Source organism: Archocentrus centrarchus, chromosome 4, assembly GCF_007364275.1.
Source record: "Archocentrus centrarchus isolate MPI-CPG fArcCen1 chromosome 4, fArcCen1, whole genome shotgun sequence".
Classification (NCBI taxonomy): Eukaryota; Metazoa; Chordata; class Actinopteri; order Cichliformes; family Cichlidae; genus Archocentrus; species Archocentrus centrarchus.
In genome coordinates, this window is record NC_044349.1 from 33,642,236 (window position 1) to 33,658,229 (window position 15,994).

The 15,994-nt window shown below is 41.2% G+C and overlaps 1 protein-coding gene across 1 annotated transcript; it reads left to right on the forward strand.

Moving 5' to 3' along the window:
* The first annotated feature begins 3,083 nt into the window (after positions 1-3,083).
* ndufa11 (NADH:ubiquinone oxidoreductase subunit A11) lies at positions 3,084-8,149 on the forward strand. The gene is made up of 4 exons (XM_030727702.1): positions 3,084-3,203; positions 4,893-4,985; positions 6,816-6,938; positions 7,953-8,149. Exons 1-4 carry the CDS (start codon positions 3,125-3,127, stop codon positions 8,063-8,065), a joined length of 408 nt encoding a protein of 135 aa, XP_030583562.1. The 5' UTR covers positions 3,084-3,124; the 3' UTR covers positions 8,066-8,149.
* The last annotated feature ends 7,845 nt before the right edge of the window (positions 8,150-15,994 follow it).

The window sequence follows — 15,994 nt, forward strand, 5'->3', positions numbered from 1 at the left end:
GAAATAAAAATGGGTTGACTCATATCTTTTGATGAAAAATTGGAAGATCCTAAGGATTAGCCTCTCATTGTTTTAGCTGGAACAAATTGGTCTCCACTAAAGCTGTCTGTACTTTTGATGTTTGATGGTTTCTTCACGCTTGATGTCATGAACTCCACTGTTGCTCCCTTCACTGGTCCAGCCCATTTGACAACCAGTCGGTATTCAACCAATTCATAGGTCATACACGCATAGGCCAGCGACATACACTTAGGATTTTGGAGGACTGCATAGGAACATTTCTGTGGTGGTTGAAAATGCTGTACACTGTACAAATGTAAACTTGTACACAGACGTACATATTTATGGGACCATAAATTATATTTTAGGTCAATGTGAAAAACATAGAGCTGCTGTCAAACACAGCAAACAGTAACCTACAGGGAAAATTCCCTAAAGGTTCCTGAAGGTCACATTTTGGAGAATGTTCTGAGAAGGTTATTTTTGTAGAACCTTTAGGAGATCTCCAAGGAACATTTTCTGCAATTTTCCTGAATGTTACTTTTGTAGGACATTCTCCAAAATGTGACCTTCAGGGAACATTAGTTTGTTAGTTTTGTAGAACCCCTGAAGTTCCTACAAATCTATCCTTCGGGAGACCTCCAGGCAACGTTCCCTAAAGGGAAGTGTGACCTCCAGGTGTCTTCCAGGGAACATGAAGGTCCTCCAAGGTTTTCACATAACCTGTGATAATTATACAGGTTAAACAAATTTAGAATTGCATTTTAATTTTATATATGGTATGCAAATATAAGCAATAAATGTAATAATGCTATGAAATATGTCTTAGACAGGGGCGAGGCCACAGGGGCATTTGCCCCATCTGAAATCTGATTGGCCCCCTGAAGTGCCCCTGTCCTGTCACTCATCTGTCCTTTGTCCAAGAGCGAGGATCAAATTATAGGTGGATGCAATTCCATGCCGAAACACCAGTAGCGCTAATGAGCCAAATAGGAATGTCCAGCATGACTAAAGCTTACAGAAGAAAAAGAAGATCTGAACGAGCTCCTGGAGAAAGTTTTTTAACCGACAACCAATGCCAGTGTATATTTTGAGGAATTTGTCGGTAATGATAAGTCATAAATTCCTTTTTACTCAGAGTTGTCACACAGCGCAAGTCTGACAAACATTAAATTAAGAAGCAAAGTTGTTTAAGAGTAATGTTAACTGAGGCCCTACTTGTGTTTGGATATGAATGTTAAGCATTTCACTAATTCATGTAATACTAATTCATGTACTTCTTTGTAATCTGCATTTGTGTGTTAACATTAACTATAATGTCTGGCAGTGATAGAGAAGAATATGAAAAGAAAGGGTCAGTCTCAGGTGGGAATTCAGCAGTTTTTGAGCAAAAGAGTGAGAGGAGGGAGAGAGCTGCAGAACACAATAGACCAGAGGCTGGTCAGGAGCAGGGCACCTCCAGTCCCTTTTCATCAGGTCAGAAATCATTTAGGGAGAGCAACAACAGTTAATGCTGTAATGTATGAAATGTCTGATATTGTTATTTAGTGAAATGGCACATAAGTTCACTGAATTCTTAAAACTCATGGTGATAAGATTTACCATAACTTTAATGTAATGGCTTTAATTTTTATTGGTCCGTATATCACCACATTTACCACAAATGCTTGGCCCCTCTATGAATACTGTGGCCCCTTGATGGCCCCTTATCAAAAAAAAATCCTAGATCCGCCACTGGTCTTAGAGCATCTCAGCCCGAAGGTTTTTGACTTTGAACATCAGTAGACAACAGTCAAGGTCACAATTTACATTTTCATAACAATATTTCTTTTATCTGTTCAGCTTGTTTACCCTTTAATAATTATTTTGCTGAGTTCATCAAATAACTGCTAATGCATAATGTTTATTGCTGCTAATTAAGCTATTTGTGGACTAAGTTAATATATATATATATATATATATATATATATATATATATATATATATATAGAGAGAGAGAGAGAGAGAGAGAGAGAGAGAGAGAGAGAGAGAGAGAGAGACTTAACATATAGGTCATTTTTGTAAATGAGAACTGGTTTTCATACATGTCCCTGTAAACTTTTTTAAATGGGGTTGAGGGACAATTACAATAAGTTCAAGTACTTGTTGACATAACACTCAAAAGGGGATTTGAATCTGCTAGAATTTGATGACAAACTAAACAGAAAGCATATCTTTTGCAACCACTGATTTTAATGAAATGCAAGTGGTAAAACAATGTTTTTGTAAACTTTTTTAACGATCTGTTTTTGTGTTTTTTACAGATGTGTTGGTTTTTCAGGAAACTATTTTGGAAAAGTGTCTTGTTCAAAATTGCTGATGATTGTTGATTAGTTTTGTGGTTGTTGTGGTTTTGTTTTGTATTGTTTTTTCAAAGTCAAAGTTTCTTTATTGTCAATATTCCCCTACTCTCAGACCGATGTCAACAATACATCATAAAGTGGGTTTGACAGACGGCAAGATCACACGAGGAATTGCAAAGTACTGTAGCGATTCTCTTAGTTAGAGAGCGTGTTGATGTTGTGGGATTTCGGACTGTTCGGGAGGTTCGTGAAGGCAGCATGGAGAGAGAGAAAAGACCGAGAGCTTGCCTGTGTGTGTGTGTTGCTGTTCCGTTGTTGTAGTTGTGGTTGGCGTGGCTGTGGCCTACAGCAGCCGTTTTTCTGCTAATAAAGACGACCTTTGTTGTGAACATCGCCGACTGTGGAAGTGTGTTTACAACGTTACAGTACTATATACATAAATGCAAGTTCAATAACAGCAGACCTTTATTTTCTATCTTTATGAAAGAACTGAAGTGGTACTATCATCTTATTGCCTCATCCATCAATGCAAAAGCTATAAAAACCGTAAATTTGTTACACAGATTTAATATCCTGTAACTTATTTAATTTCTCATCACTGTATGCTTAAAATCCCCCCTGGCATGTTCTGTTTTTTGTTTGTTTGTTTGTTTTTATTATGTTATGTTAATGCTTTGAGAGTGATTAATAAAGATTTAAAAAAAAAAAAAAAAAAAAAAAAAAGATCACACGAGGAATACAGTTCTCGCGAGAATTCTATTCGTGTCCTTGCTAAGTCCGAAATGGGGTACTGGGACCTACCGGAAGGCACAAAATGTGTGGAAAAAATATGGATTACTACCAAGCTGGCCACGGCTTTGGGTAACTATAATCGGTGATATAATAGTTGTGAGTCATGATAGCTATGAATAAGGAGTGTTGTGCAGAGCCGTAAAAGCAAGCCGTCTGTGTGCGGGGCTACCAACGGGCTAGGAGCTTGGAATTTAAAATGACCCCTTCCGCAAGACTGTGTTCTATATTATAATTAATGCACTCCTTTTTCACCACTTAAAATGTCTTTATAGAATTAGTGACTACAGAGGGATAAAGCTGATGAGCTTGTACCATGAAGATGTGTGAAAGCGTTGTAGAAGCTAGGTTGAGAGTGTTGATGGAGAAGTGTAGAGAATTGTCAGAAAGAGTTGTGTTGTGTTGTGTTTCTTTGGCTCTAGAGACAGCATATGATAGGGTGCCAAGAGAGGAACTGTGGTACTGCACGAGGAATTCAGGAATGGCAAAGAAATCTGTGAGAGTGGTGCAGGACATGTATGATGACAGCGAGACAGTGAGATGTACGGTAGGAGTAAAGTTGGTTCAAGATGGGGTGGGATTACATCAGGAATCCACTTCTTGTTCGCAGTGGTCATGAACAGGTTGACAGATGAGATTAGGCATATATATATATATATATATATGATAGGCACCAAAAATAACATTAATTTCACTAAGAATTATAAATGTTAAATACTACACATATGTTATAGGGTGCAAACATGACTGATGAGCAGACAGTGGGCAAACTGAAGGTCTGGAAGATCAGTCAGTCTTTATTTGTGTCAGAGTAGTCATTTTGGGGCAATGTAGTTAAGTAAGATTCACTGATTGACTTCACACTGGAGGCTGGTTTCACCGTGGGACTGCATTATCTACAACATCTGCAAATTTTGTTTTCAAAATGTTGTAATGGCCAAAAATCCAGTTTCAACTGTGAAATGGTTTGAACAACTCCATGCAGCACCAGAGTGCAGCGCTTCTATATTTATGTTTGCCACATCCAATAAGGCAGCAACATTGACATACGATTCAGCGCTCAATGCGCTCTCTATGCATGGATGTCTATGGTGATACCTGCTAGGATTTATGGTTTGGAGATGGTAGCACTAACAAAAAGTCAGGAGGTGGAGTTAGAGGTGGTAAGGTTGAAAATGCTAAGATTGTATCTTGGAGTGACCAAGATGGACAAGATTAGAAATGGGTACATAAGAGGGACAGCTCAGGTTGAGTTGTTTGGACACAAAGTTAGAGAGGGAAGGCTGAAATGGTTTGGACATGTGCAGAGGAGGAACAGTTGATATATTGGGCAAAAGATGATAAATATGAAGCTGCCAAGCAGGAGGAAAAGAGGAAGATCCTAGAGGAGGTTCATTGATGTCATGAAGGAGGACATGCAGAAGGGTTGGTGTAACAGGGGAGGGTGCCAGGGATAGGCTGAGATGGAGACAGATGATCTGCTGTGGTGACCCCCTAAAGGGAGGAGCCAAAAGAAGTAGTAGGGATAAATAAAGTATGTCTTATTTCACCTTAACTTTATACTTAGATAAAATTAATTGAACTTCTTCTAATCTGTTTTTCACTGTAAAAGGTGCTTTATGTCGATGAAAATTCTAATGACAGTGTTGCTATCAATTAACAGCTTCTTCTTCTTCAAGAAAGATGGTCGAAGGTCCTCAAGCAGAATTGTGACGCTTTTTTGCTTTCAGGTTTCTTAATTTGTTTATATTTGTATTTCAGGCCTGGTTGGTTCAGCTTATCACATAGTGGCATTCCAACCTGACTCTGCATTGGCAGCATTACAGAGGGCCACCAACTCAACAGTTACCATGGGTAAATTTATTATCATTCAAAAATCCACAAGAACTTAAAATATCTGGTCTATATTAAATCCATCCATCCATCCTCTTCAGGGTTTGTGGGGGCTGGACCCTATCCCAACTGTTATAGGGCAAGAGGCAGAGTACACCCTGTACAGGTCACCAGCCTGTCGCAACACAGGGAGACAGACAACCATTCATACCTATGGGCAAATTTAGAGTGACCAATTAACATAACCCCAGTAACCGCATATCTTTGGACTGTGGGAAGAAACCCATGCAGACACGGGGAGAACATGCAAACTCCACACAGAAAGGATTCAAACCCAGACCTTCTAGATGTCCTTCTAGCTGTGAGGCAGCAGTGCTGACCACCACACCACAGTGCTGCCGATATTAAATCCAGCAGTCTAAAAGTCTAAAAAGCCACTTCCTAAAGTCAGAAGGATAAAATACAGAAGGTAAATACATAAACATTAAATGAATGTTTTTTGCTTAAAAGATTAGCTATGTTAAGGTCTGTGTCTGTGCACAGTGTGGTTTTTGATGGCTGCATTTATTTTCTATTATTCTATACTATCTATAACTCTGAAGCTCTGCACTGATGACAATAAAATTCTCAGTGCAAAACACCCTCATTTTTTTTTTTAATGTGACACTCAATGCTCGGTTTAAAATACTTCCTTTTTTGGAACACGACTGCACTCAATGCTGTCACTTATTTGACTGACCAATCAAATTGAAGACAACAGTAATTTTTCTAATCAGAAATGTATCTCACATTTGATGACAAATCTCTCATTTGATGATATACCAGAATGGCTCCTGTATAATCCTATTCCAGCTGACAGGAGGCAAGGGTACACCCAAGGCAGGTTGCCAGTACATCACAGTTGACTCATTCAAAGGATGAATTGGGTTAAACACCATCTTTAAGCGTTAGCTTGAGCCCAAGTGAGGGAATTTTTACTTAAGTGAAAATCACATGTAATAGTATTTGCAATAATAAATTATATCTTTAATGCTGGACATCCCACAGTAGCTGTATTTATATTGTTATCCACTGCATTGTCCTAAAAATAAGTCAGAAGGAGACAACATAAATCCAAAGCTTGCAGTACACAACCAGGATATATTGTCACTGTCCAGTCATGTGGCGCCACTTGAGTGAGGTGTTCCGGGCATGTCCTACCAGGAGGAGGTCCCGGGGCAGACCCAGGACACGCTGGAAAGATTACAGTGAACCCTCGCTATAACGCGCTTCACCTTTCGCGGCCTCGCTGTTTCGCGGATTTTTTTAGTTCACTTTTTATGCTTTTTTTTTTTTTTTTTTTTTTTACAGTGTATGAACGCGCATTGTGTTCTGCGTCCTGATTGGCCGTCAGTCAATCTCCGTCCAGCACCTTGAGTAGAAAAAGACGCTACAGTGGAGCGGAGTCAGCACGGAGAGGCACAGAACTGTGAAATACGCGAGTCACAATGTGTCCAACCTTGTTGGTTGATTATTAAAATTATTATTCCATAGTATTTCTAAAAACTATCATAGTTATTTGTAAGAAAATGTTTCTATTTTTATTTCTTAAACAAATGCTTGGGCCTGAAAACAGGTTTTGATCTTTGGGTTCGTTCTATAGTACTGTATAATAATTGTAAAAAAGTAAAGCGACTTCGCGGATTTTGCCTATCGCAGGTTATTTTTGGAACGCAACCCCCGCGATAAACGAGGGTTTGGGGTCCCGCCAGATGATCTGGTGGAGGCGGCTGCGCAGAGGGAGAAAAGAAGATGGATGGATGGACAGGCTTGTGGTGATTGTGAAATGATTGTCTCACTGTTTTGTGCCAGCTGCCATGGGAGCCATCTTTGGAATGGCAACATGTCTCAGTGCTCAGGCCCGTGACGCAAAAGATGACCCACTGAATTATTTTATCGGCGGTTGTGCCTCAGGGATTTTTCTGGGAGCACGAAGTAAGTATCAGTCCTGATAGAGGAGAGTAGACTAGAACACACAGTATTAATACAGTCAATAAATATTGTAACTATTCTTAATACCCCACCGAAAAAAAATACTGTGTTTTTCGGTGGGGTATTAAGAATAGTTACAATATTTACTGACTGTAGTAAAAATGTCCATGCCCTACCATCTTTAGTTTGTCATGAATAAAATATATTATAATTCAAAAATCCACAAGAACTTCAACCTAGTGTGTCCAGTCTGTATCTTTTCATTTCACTAAGGACTTGAGCTGCTTTAGATGTTTCATGCATGGTGCGTACATTCCATGTTCCGGATCTTATGTTTTGGTCTGAGTAGATTGTCTGCCACACCTCTGACTTCCATAGGTAGGCTTTCTTCAGAAGTGGTCATTCTGCCATATAATTGGCTCGAATCCACATCAAGACGATTGTTGTTGTTATTGTTGGCATGGTAAATGGACTAGTTCTTATATAGCGCTTTTCTACTCAGTCAGAGCACTCAAAGCGCTTATACAACACGTTTTTTACATTTACCCATGCACACCCATTCATACAAGCACTTCCATGTTAACTAAGCTAAGTGCTTTTTTTAATTATATAACATTCACACACATTCATACAGAGCAACTTGGGGTTAAGTATCTTGCCCAAGGATACATTGGCATGTAGCCTGGAGCAGCCAGGAATCGAACCCCTGACCTTCCGATCAGTAGGTGACCTGCTCTACCTACTGAGCTACAGCCACCCCCCACATCCGTTTGTGGTTTCCGTAACAGTTATTCGAGTTACTCGAGGAATCATTGCAGCCCTAATCCTGACCAAGACTAATGTCCCCAAACAACAATGACATGGCCAATTGATTACTTTAAATACTTATAGTTGTGTTTAGTAACAGAGAAAATGTTCAGCCTTTGCAGTAGTACAGTACATCATTTGGTTTGCCTGACTAAAACCATATTGTCTGCTGTGTCTGTGCTGCCTGTGTGTGTGCGTGTATATCACCAGCCCACAGTGCTGCAACTGGTACATCAGCATGCCTGGGTCTTGGAACACTGGCTTACTTTACAAAAGCCGGCAAGATGGAGGGATGGAGACTTGCTGGACCCCCTAAACTATAGGAGGAAGAAGACCAGAAGATTAAGTGATATATTGTAAAAACAAAAAACAAATGTAATAAAGTTTTGTGAAAATGCCAAAACAAACTTGATTCTTTTTTCTTTAATTTTTTTTGTTGCTTTTTTTTTAGCCACTGAAAATAATTGTGATTGTTTTCATTAAAATAGTTGCTGATCTATAAACTGGAAGAAATGTTCTGCTACAGCTGCATCACGTGGCTCTTGTGTAAATAAGGGTTTACATGGCTCATATGTAGATCAGGTCTGGAAGTGGCCTAAGCAATGGTCAGTCAACTTCCTATTGAGGTTTGCTTACACATGCCACAAAATGTGCAGAAAACATTATTTTTCTGTATATTTTTAATGTTAAATATTTATGACATGGAAGGAAAACTTGCATAGAGCTTAGGGACCATGTATAAGAGGATGGCTGCTACAATTGCCCCATCAGTGTCGGTGTTTTGCCAGCAATAAGCCGATTCACAGCAACACTGAGTAAAATACTAAGTATAGAAGCTTCACCTTCACAAGACAAACACATAATTTTCCAAGCTGTTATACTGAAAATATGTCCACTTGTGATTGTTAGTAGCATCACAATGGTATACACCAATTAGCCACTAATGCAAATTTTGTAGACTTTTAATAGACTACACACACATACACAAATGTATGAGGATAGTACAAGACTCATTTCCAGTTTTTGTAAAAAAAAGAAAAATCATTAATTATTAAATGCTCTGCCTTCTGCGGCTCAGGAGGTAGAGTAGGTCATTTACTATCTGGACGGTTGGTGGTTTGATCCCTGGCTGCTCCAGTCTGCTGCCAAAGTACTGTGTAAGATACTGAACTCCCAAGTTGCTGCCAGTGCATTCTTTGGAGTGTGACTGCGTGTGAATGTTAGATATAAAGCACTTAGACATAGAAAGTGCTTGTTTAATGTGTGTGTGAATGTGTAAATGAGACAGAAATAATGAAATTCTCAGTTAAAAAATTAATAAAGTTGAGAGTTGACCAACTCTGAGATCGGCAACTCTGAGTTTCCTGTTTCAGAACAGCTGATCAGAGTTAGTTCAATAAATTCTGAGTATGATCACCCTGATTAAGCGAGTGTGTGTGAGTGAGGAAAGAAAACCATCATCAATGGAGCGCTGACACCAGGATTCACCATGGCAATGGGTAAATAAAGAGCAGAGCCTCCATTTTAATCCGATGGATGGAGGATCGCACGTGTCAGTGTGGAGCATGACGCGTGACTTTAATCAGCCTGACCTACTCTGTCATCATCATAGACAGAATAAAAGTTTGTTATAAAATACATAATTTCTTCTGTAATGTCTGCTGTCATCATTTACACGACTTGAATTTTCATCAGACGAAGCTGAATTGTAATTTTATAAAGTCATAAAATTATTATAATAATTATAAAATTATTTATTTATAAAATCTAATTATTGAGCTGCAGCCTGACGGACAAAAATGCAGGAGACAGAAAGTGAAGATAAAAATGTGGAGAAACAGCTCAGACTGAGTTTACTGACCGACCTGTGTGTTAGCGCAGTCTCTAACACACAGGTCGGTCTAACACACAGCAGCAGACCCCAAGGGGGAGGTGACATCAGGTCAGTTTGTTACTCAATAACTGTTTTTGCTGCAGTTTATGACCATTTAATTGTTTAAATAATTATTCAGTAAAAATTGGATCTTTTGGATGGAATAGTAACCTCACTTTAATCATTTTTTTATTGCAATTTTCATAATTTCTGTCATTACTGGATAAAAATGAGATTCACAGACAAACTGCTTCAGTGTTTCCAGTTTAGCCATTTCTAATCTGATCTAAGATCATGACGGCCTTCTGACAGCCACAGCAGAGATGTTTCACTGAGTTACTGTTAAAGGTCAGAGGTCAGTCACAGTTTCATGTTCACAAAAATGTCTCAGCTTTATAGGTTTTAAATATTTCAATGCACTTTTGGGAGGATGAGATATTTTAATTAAAGAATGCAGATTGTGGCAGGAAAACGAATCCATTATGAATGGATCCTGACTGGATGAGGCAGGAAATGTCTGGAGCCTGAACTGGATCTGCACCTGATCCAGTCTGAATCCCTGATCCTGATCTGTTTGGATCCTCCTGCTGTGCAGGTGGACTTGGACAAGGTTTGCTGATCTTTTATAGAGCCTATGATCACTGATTTAGGTGATTTTCAGTGGAAAATATGTTGAGATTCATACTCTGAATTTCAGACCTAATCTTTCAAAATGTTGACATTTAAGGCAATTTAAATAGATTTATTTCAGTTTTCAAGTCATTCAAATCATTTCAGCCTCATCTTCACTCATTTACATCATCTCCAGGATCCAGACATTTTTCTATCAGTGAGCTTTTACAACATGACCAATGATCGATCATTGATCAGTGTGTTCTGTGTCTAAAGCTTCATATAGATCAGTGTGATGTAACAGTGTTGCCACAGTAACTACAGTAAATGTTTCAGAGGAACTGACTGACAGTCTGACAGCTGCAGCTGCCTCATTATAAATCCATGACATCATCGCTGTCTCCGTCCTTACAGCCTGTTGACGAGTGAACGACTGTAAAAGCTTCATGTTACGTACAAAAATAATGAACATCTAACTGGGATTTCAGTGCTTGTAGAAACAAACGTCTGCAGATGAATTCGCTCCTCTGATCGCACTGACAGAAACTTTATGAATGAGGAAATTAATCAAAGTGTCAGGCAGGTGGTTCAGGTGCAGCAGGAGGGGAGGAGTCAGAGAGACACTCAGAGTTTATTAGCTAAAACCTGCCAGCGAGCAGGTTAGGTTCACAGCCTGTTACCCCAGTAACTGACTCAGAGTTGAAGTTAACTCTCTTTCAGGAACAGTTTTGCCATTTTAGGGTTACAAACCCAGATTTTTTTAGATAAACATGCTTTCAGGAATAGGGCCCAGCTCTCCACTTTGCTGATGTTGAGTTGCAGATAATTCACTTCACATCAGAACCACCAACAGCAGCCTCACCAAGCAGGATCAGCCATTCCTTAGCAGTTTATGCTCAACAAATACCACAAAAAACACAAGATGCCTTCCCACACTTCTTCAATCAAACATAAGTAGGATTAAAAGGAAAAAGCCCTTGTCATGCAACATACAAGTTCAAAACATCAGTTTCCTTTCATATAAACAGTCTCTGGAGCTTGAAAAAGGCGACTGGACTTCTTTTTGTTTCTTGAAGACGTTTCACCTCTCATCCGAAAGGCTTCTTCAGTTCTCAACCAAATGGTGGAGAGACCCAGGTATTTAAACCCCTGTGGGCGTAGTCCCCTGGAGGTGGTTATGACCCTCTATTGATCATGTGCGTGAACACATGTGCCCAGGTGTGAAGGGGGCGTGGGTCATATTTAATCAGTGGTTTCAGTTGAAACCAATTTAGGACTCCGCTCCATTGTTTCCTGTGGCCTATTGAGGTCACTGGAACAAAGGTGTGAATGGGGGTTGAGACGTCTGGGAAGGGAGCTCAGGACAGCACTGTAAGCGGGGGAAAGTTGGTGACGTAATCCACCTCCTCTGTTCAATGAAGGTTGTTCACAGTGGACATAGATGGCTTCTTTCACTCCTCTTTCAAACCATCTGTTTTCCCTGTCCAAAATGTGAACATTGGCATCCTCAAAAGAGTGCCCTTTTTCCTTCAGATGCAGATGTACTGCTGAATCTTGTCCTGTCGAGGTGGCTCTTCTATGTTGTGCCATTCGTTTGTGAAGAGGCTGTTTGGTTTCACCAATGTAGAGGTCCGAGCACTCTTCACTGCACTGAACAGCATACACTACATCGCTGATCTTGTGTTTGGCGGGTTTGTCCTTGGGATGAACCAGTTTTTGTCTTAGGGTGTGACTTGGTTTGAAGTATACTGAGATGTCATGCTTGGAGAAAATTCTTCTGAGTTTCTCTGACAAGCCCGACACATATGGGATGACAGTGTTGTTCCTCTTGTCCTTCCTATTCTCTGTAGTTTGTGTTTGGCCTTCATTCCTGTGCATCTTAGCTGATTTGATGAAGGCCCAGTTGGGGTAACCGCATGTTTTGAGGGCTTTCTTAATGTGTGTGTGTTCCTTATGCTTCCCTTCTGCCTTAGAGGGAACACTTTCCACACGGTGTTGTAGGGTCCTGATCACCCCAAGTTTGTGTTCCAGAGGGTGGTGGGAGTCAAAGAGGAGATACTGGTCTGTGTGTGTGGGCTTCCGGTAAACTTCAATGTTGAGGCTTCCATCTTCCGCACCGCACAGTCCAGGAATGGTAACTTGTTATCTCTGGTGTCCTCCCTGGTAAAACGTATGTATTTATCCACTGAGTTGATGTGACGAGTGAAGGCTTCTACTTCATGGGTTTTGATTTTGACCCAGGTGTCATCTACATATCTGTACCAGTGGCTAGGTGCCATCCCTTTGAAAGAACCAAGAGCTTTACTTTCCACTTCCTCCATGTAAAGGTTGGCTACAATGGGAGACACTGGGGAGCCCATGGCACATCCATGCTTCTGTCTGTAGAATCCATCATTGTATTTAAAATATGTTGTGGTAAGGCAGAGATCTAAAAGTGCACAAATCTGATCTGGGGTGAAGCTGGTTCTGTTCAGTAAGGAATCGTCTTCCTGTAGTCGTCTTCTGACGGTCTCCACTGCCTCAGTTGTGGGTATGCAAGTGAAAAGTGAAACCACATCAAAGTACACCATGGTTTCATCTGGATTCAGTACAAGATTCTGGACCTTGTTAGTAAAATCTGTAGAGTTTTCAATGTGGTGGGGTGTGATGCCAACAAGCGGTGATAAGATGGTGGCGAGGTGTTTGGAAATGTTGTAGGTGACCGAGTTTATACTGCTGATAATGGGTCGGAGTGGGACTCCTTCTTTGTGGATCTTTGGGAGTCCATAAATGCATGGAGTGGCTTCTCCAGGGTACAGGCGGTAGTAAGTGGGGCGGTCAATGGCTTTTTCCTTTTCAAGTTGTTGCAGGCAGCAAACAACTTTTTTCTTGTAGTTGCTTGTGGGATCACGTCTCAAGACCTCATAAGTATTGTTGTCACTGAGGAGTGTAGTAATTTTGTTGTGGTAATCCGATGAATTCAGCACAACCGTGCACCTCCCCTTGTCGGCTGGCAGTATGGTGATGTTTTGATCCTTGCTTAGGGCTGTGATGGCCTTCTTCTCCTGAATGGTGAGGTTGGATGGAGGAAGTCTTGCACTGGAGAGAGTGGCTGAAACTTTCATCCTGATCTGTTCTGCTTCAGGATGAGAAAGTTTGTTATTTCTTATAGCGGTTTCTGTTGCTGTGATGAGGTCTACTATAGGAAGCTGTTGTGGGGCTATGGCAAAGTTGAGTCCTTTGGCTAGCACATTTTCTTCTGGTTTGGTGAGGACCCTGTCTGATAGGTTCTTCACCCACTTTCCTTGGTTTCCATTGCTTATCGTGTCGTCCTGTTTGTTAACAGATGAATGGTATGCCTTGGTTTGCAGAGTTTGAAATTTACGTAGTTGTCTTTCCTTGCCTTTGATGTGTTGTGCGAGCTGGGCTTTGTCCACAAATGTAGAAACTTCTTCTGCGATGGTGTGAGGTAAGAGTGATGAGAGTTTCTGCTGAGTCTGGTGGATTTTGTTCTGGAGTGCATCTATGGTGAAATGGACCTGTCTTATCCTTTCACTGTGTGTTCACGCACATGATCAATAGAGGGTCATAACCACCTCCAGGGGACTACGCCCACAGGGGTTTAAATACCTGGGTCTCTCCACCATTTGGTTGAGAACTGAAGAAGCCTTTCGGATGAGAGGTGAAACGTCTTCAAGAAACAAAAAGAAGTCCAGTCGCCTTTTTCAAGCTCCAGAGACTACTATGACCTGGATGACTGAGAATCTACTCAGACATATTGCCTTGCACTTTGGGAGGAACACCCTTCAATTGGTGCGGGAGTATGAAAGGGACTCAAGAAAGCTAGCGGACTACAGGAACCACCTTCGTTTCAACTTGAGATGCAGACAGTCCAGACTGGTTCCCAAGAGTTTGCACCTTGGGTCCACAGTAAAAGGACATAGAGCTGACAAAATTCTATGGAGAGCACAGAACCACCTTTTGAGTGAAAGGATAAGACAGGTCCATTTCACCATAGATGCACTCCAGAACAAAATCCACCAGACTCAGCAGAAACTCTCATCACTCTTACCTCACACCATCGCAGAAGAAGTTTCTACATTTGTGGACAAAGCCCAGCTCGCACAACACATCAAAGGCAAGGAAAGACAACTACGTAAATTTCAAACTCTGCAAACCAAGGCATACCATTCATCTGTTAACAAACAGGACGACACGATAAGCAATGGAAACCAAGGAAAGTGGGTGAAGAACCTATCAGACAGGGTCCTCACCAAACCAGAAGAAAATGTGCTAGCCAAAGGACTCAACTTTGCCATAGCCCCACAACAGCTTCCTATAGTAGACCTCATCACAGCAACAGAAACCGCTATAAGAAATAACAAACTTTCTCATCCTGAAGCAGAACAGATCAGGATGAAAGTTTCAGCCACTCTCTCCAGTGCAAGACTTCCTCCATCCAACCTCACCATTCAGGAGAAGAAGGCCATCACAGCCCTAAGCAAGGATCAAAACATCACCATACTGCCAGCCGACAAGGGGAGGTGCACGGTTGTGCTGAATTCATCGGATTACCACAACAAAATTACTACACTCCTCAGTGACAACAATACTTATGAGGTCTTGAGACGTGATCCCACAAGCAACTACAAGAAAAAAGTTGTTTGCTGCCTGCAACAACTTGAAAAGGAAAAAGCCATTGACCGCCCCACTTACTACCGCCTGTACCCTGGAGAAGCCACTCCATGCATTTATGGACTCCCAAAGATCCACAAAGAAGGAGTCCCACTTCGACCCATTATCAGCAGTATAAACTCGGTCACCTACAACATTTCCAAACACCTCGCCACCATCTTATCACCGCTTGTTGGCATCACACCCCACCACATTGAAAACTCTACAGATTTTACTAACAAGGTCCAGAATCTTGTACTGGATCCAGATGAAACCATGGTGTCCTTTGATGTGGTTTCACTTTTCACTTGCATACCCACAACTGAGGCAGTGGAGACCGTCAGAAGACGACTACAGGAAGACGATTCCTTACTGAACAGAACCAGCTTCACCCCAGATCAGATTTGTGCACTTTTAGATCTCTGCCTTACCACAACATATTTTAAATACAATGATGGATTCTACAGACAGAAGCATGGATGTGCCATGGGCTCCCCAGTGTCTCCCATTGTAGCCAACCTTTACATGGAGGAAGTGGAAAGTAAAGCTCTTGGTTCTTTCAAAGGGATGGCACCTAGCCACTGGTACAGATATGTAGATGACACCTGGGTCAAAATCAAAACCCATGAAGTAGAAGCCTTCACTCGTCACATCAACTCAGTGGATAAATACATACGTTTTACCAGGGAGGACACCAGAGATAACAAGTTACCTTTCCTGTACTGTGCGGTGCTTATCGAGGAAGATGGAAGCCTCAACATTGAAGTTTACCGGAAGCCCACACACACAGACCAGTATCTCCTCTTTGACTCCCACCACCCTCTGGAACACAAACTTGGGGTGATCAGGACCCTACAACACCGTGCGGAAAGTGTTCCCTCTAAGGCAGAAGGGAAGCATAAGGAACACACACACATTAAGAAAGCCCTCAAAACATGCGGTTACCCCAACTGGGCCTTCATCAAATCAGCTAAGATGCACAGGAATGAAGGCCAAACACAAACTACAGAGAATAGGAAGGACAAGAGGAACAACATTGTCATCCCATATGTGTCGGGCTTGTCAGAGAAACTCAGAAGAATTTTCTCCAAGCATGACATCTCAGTATACTTCA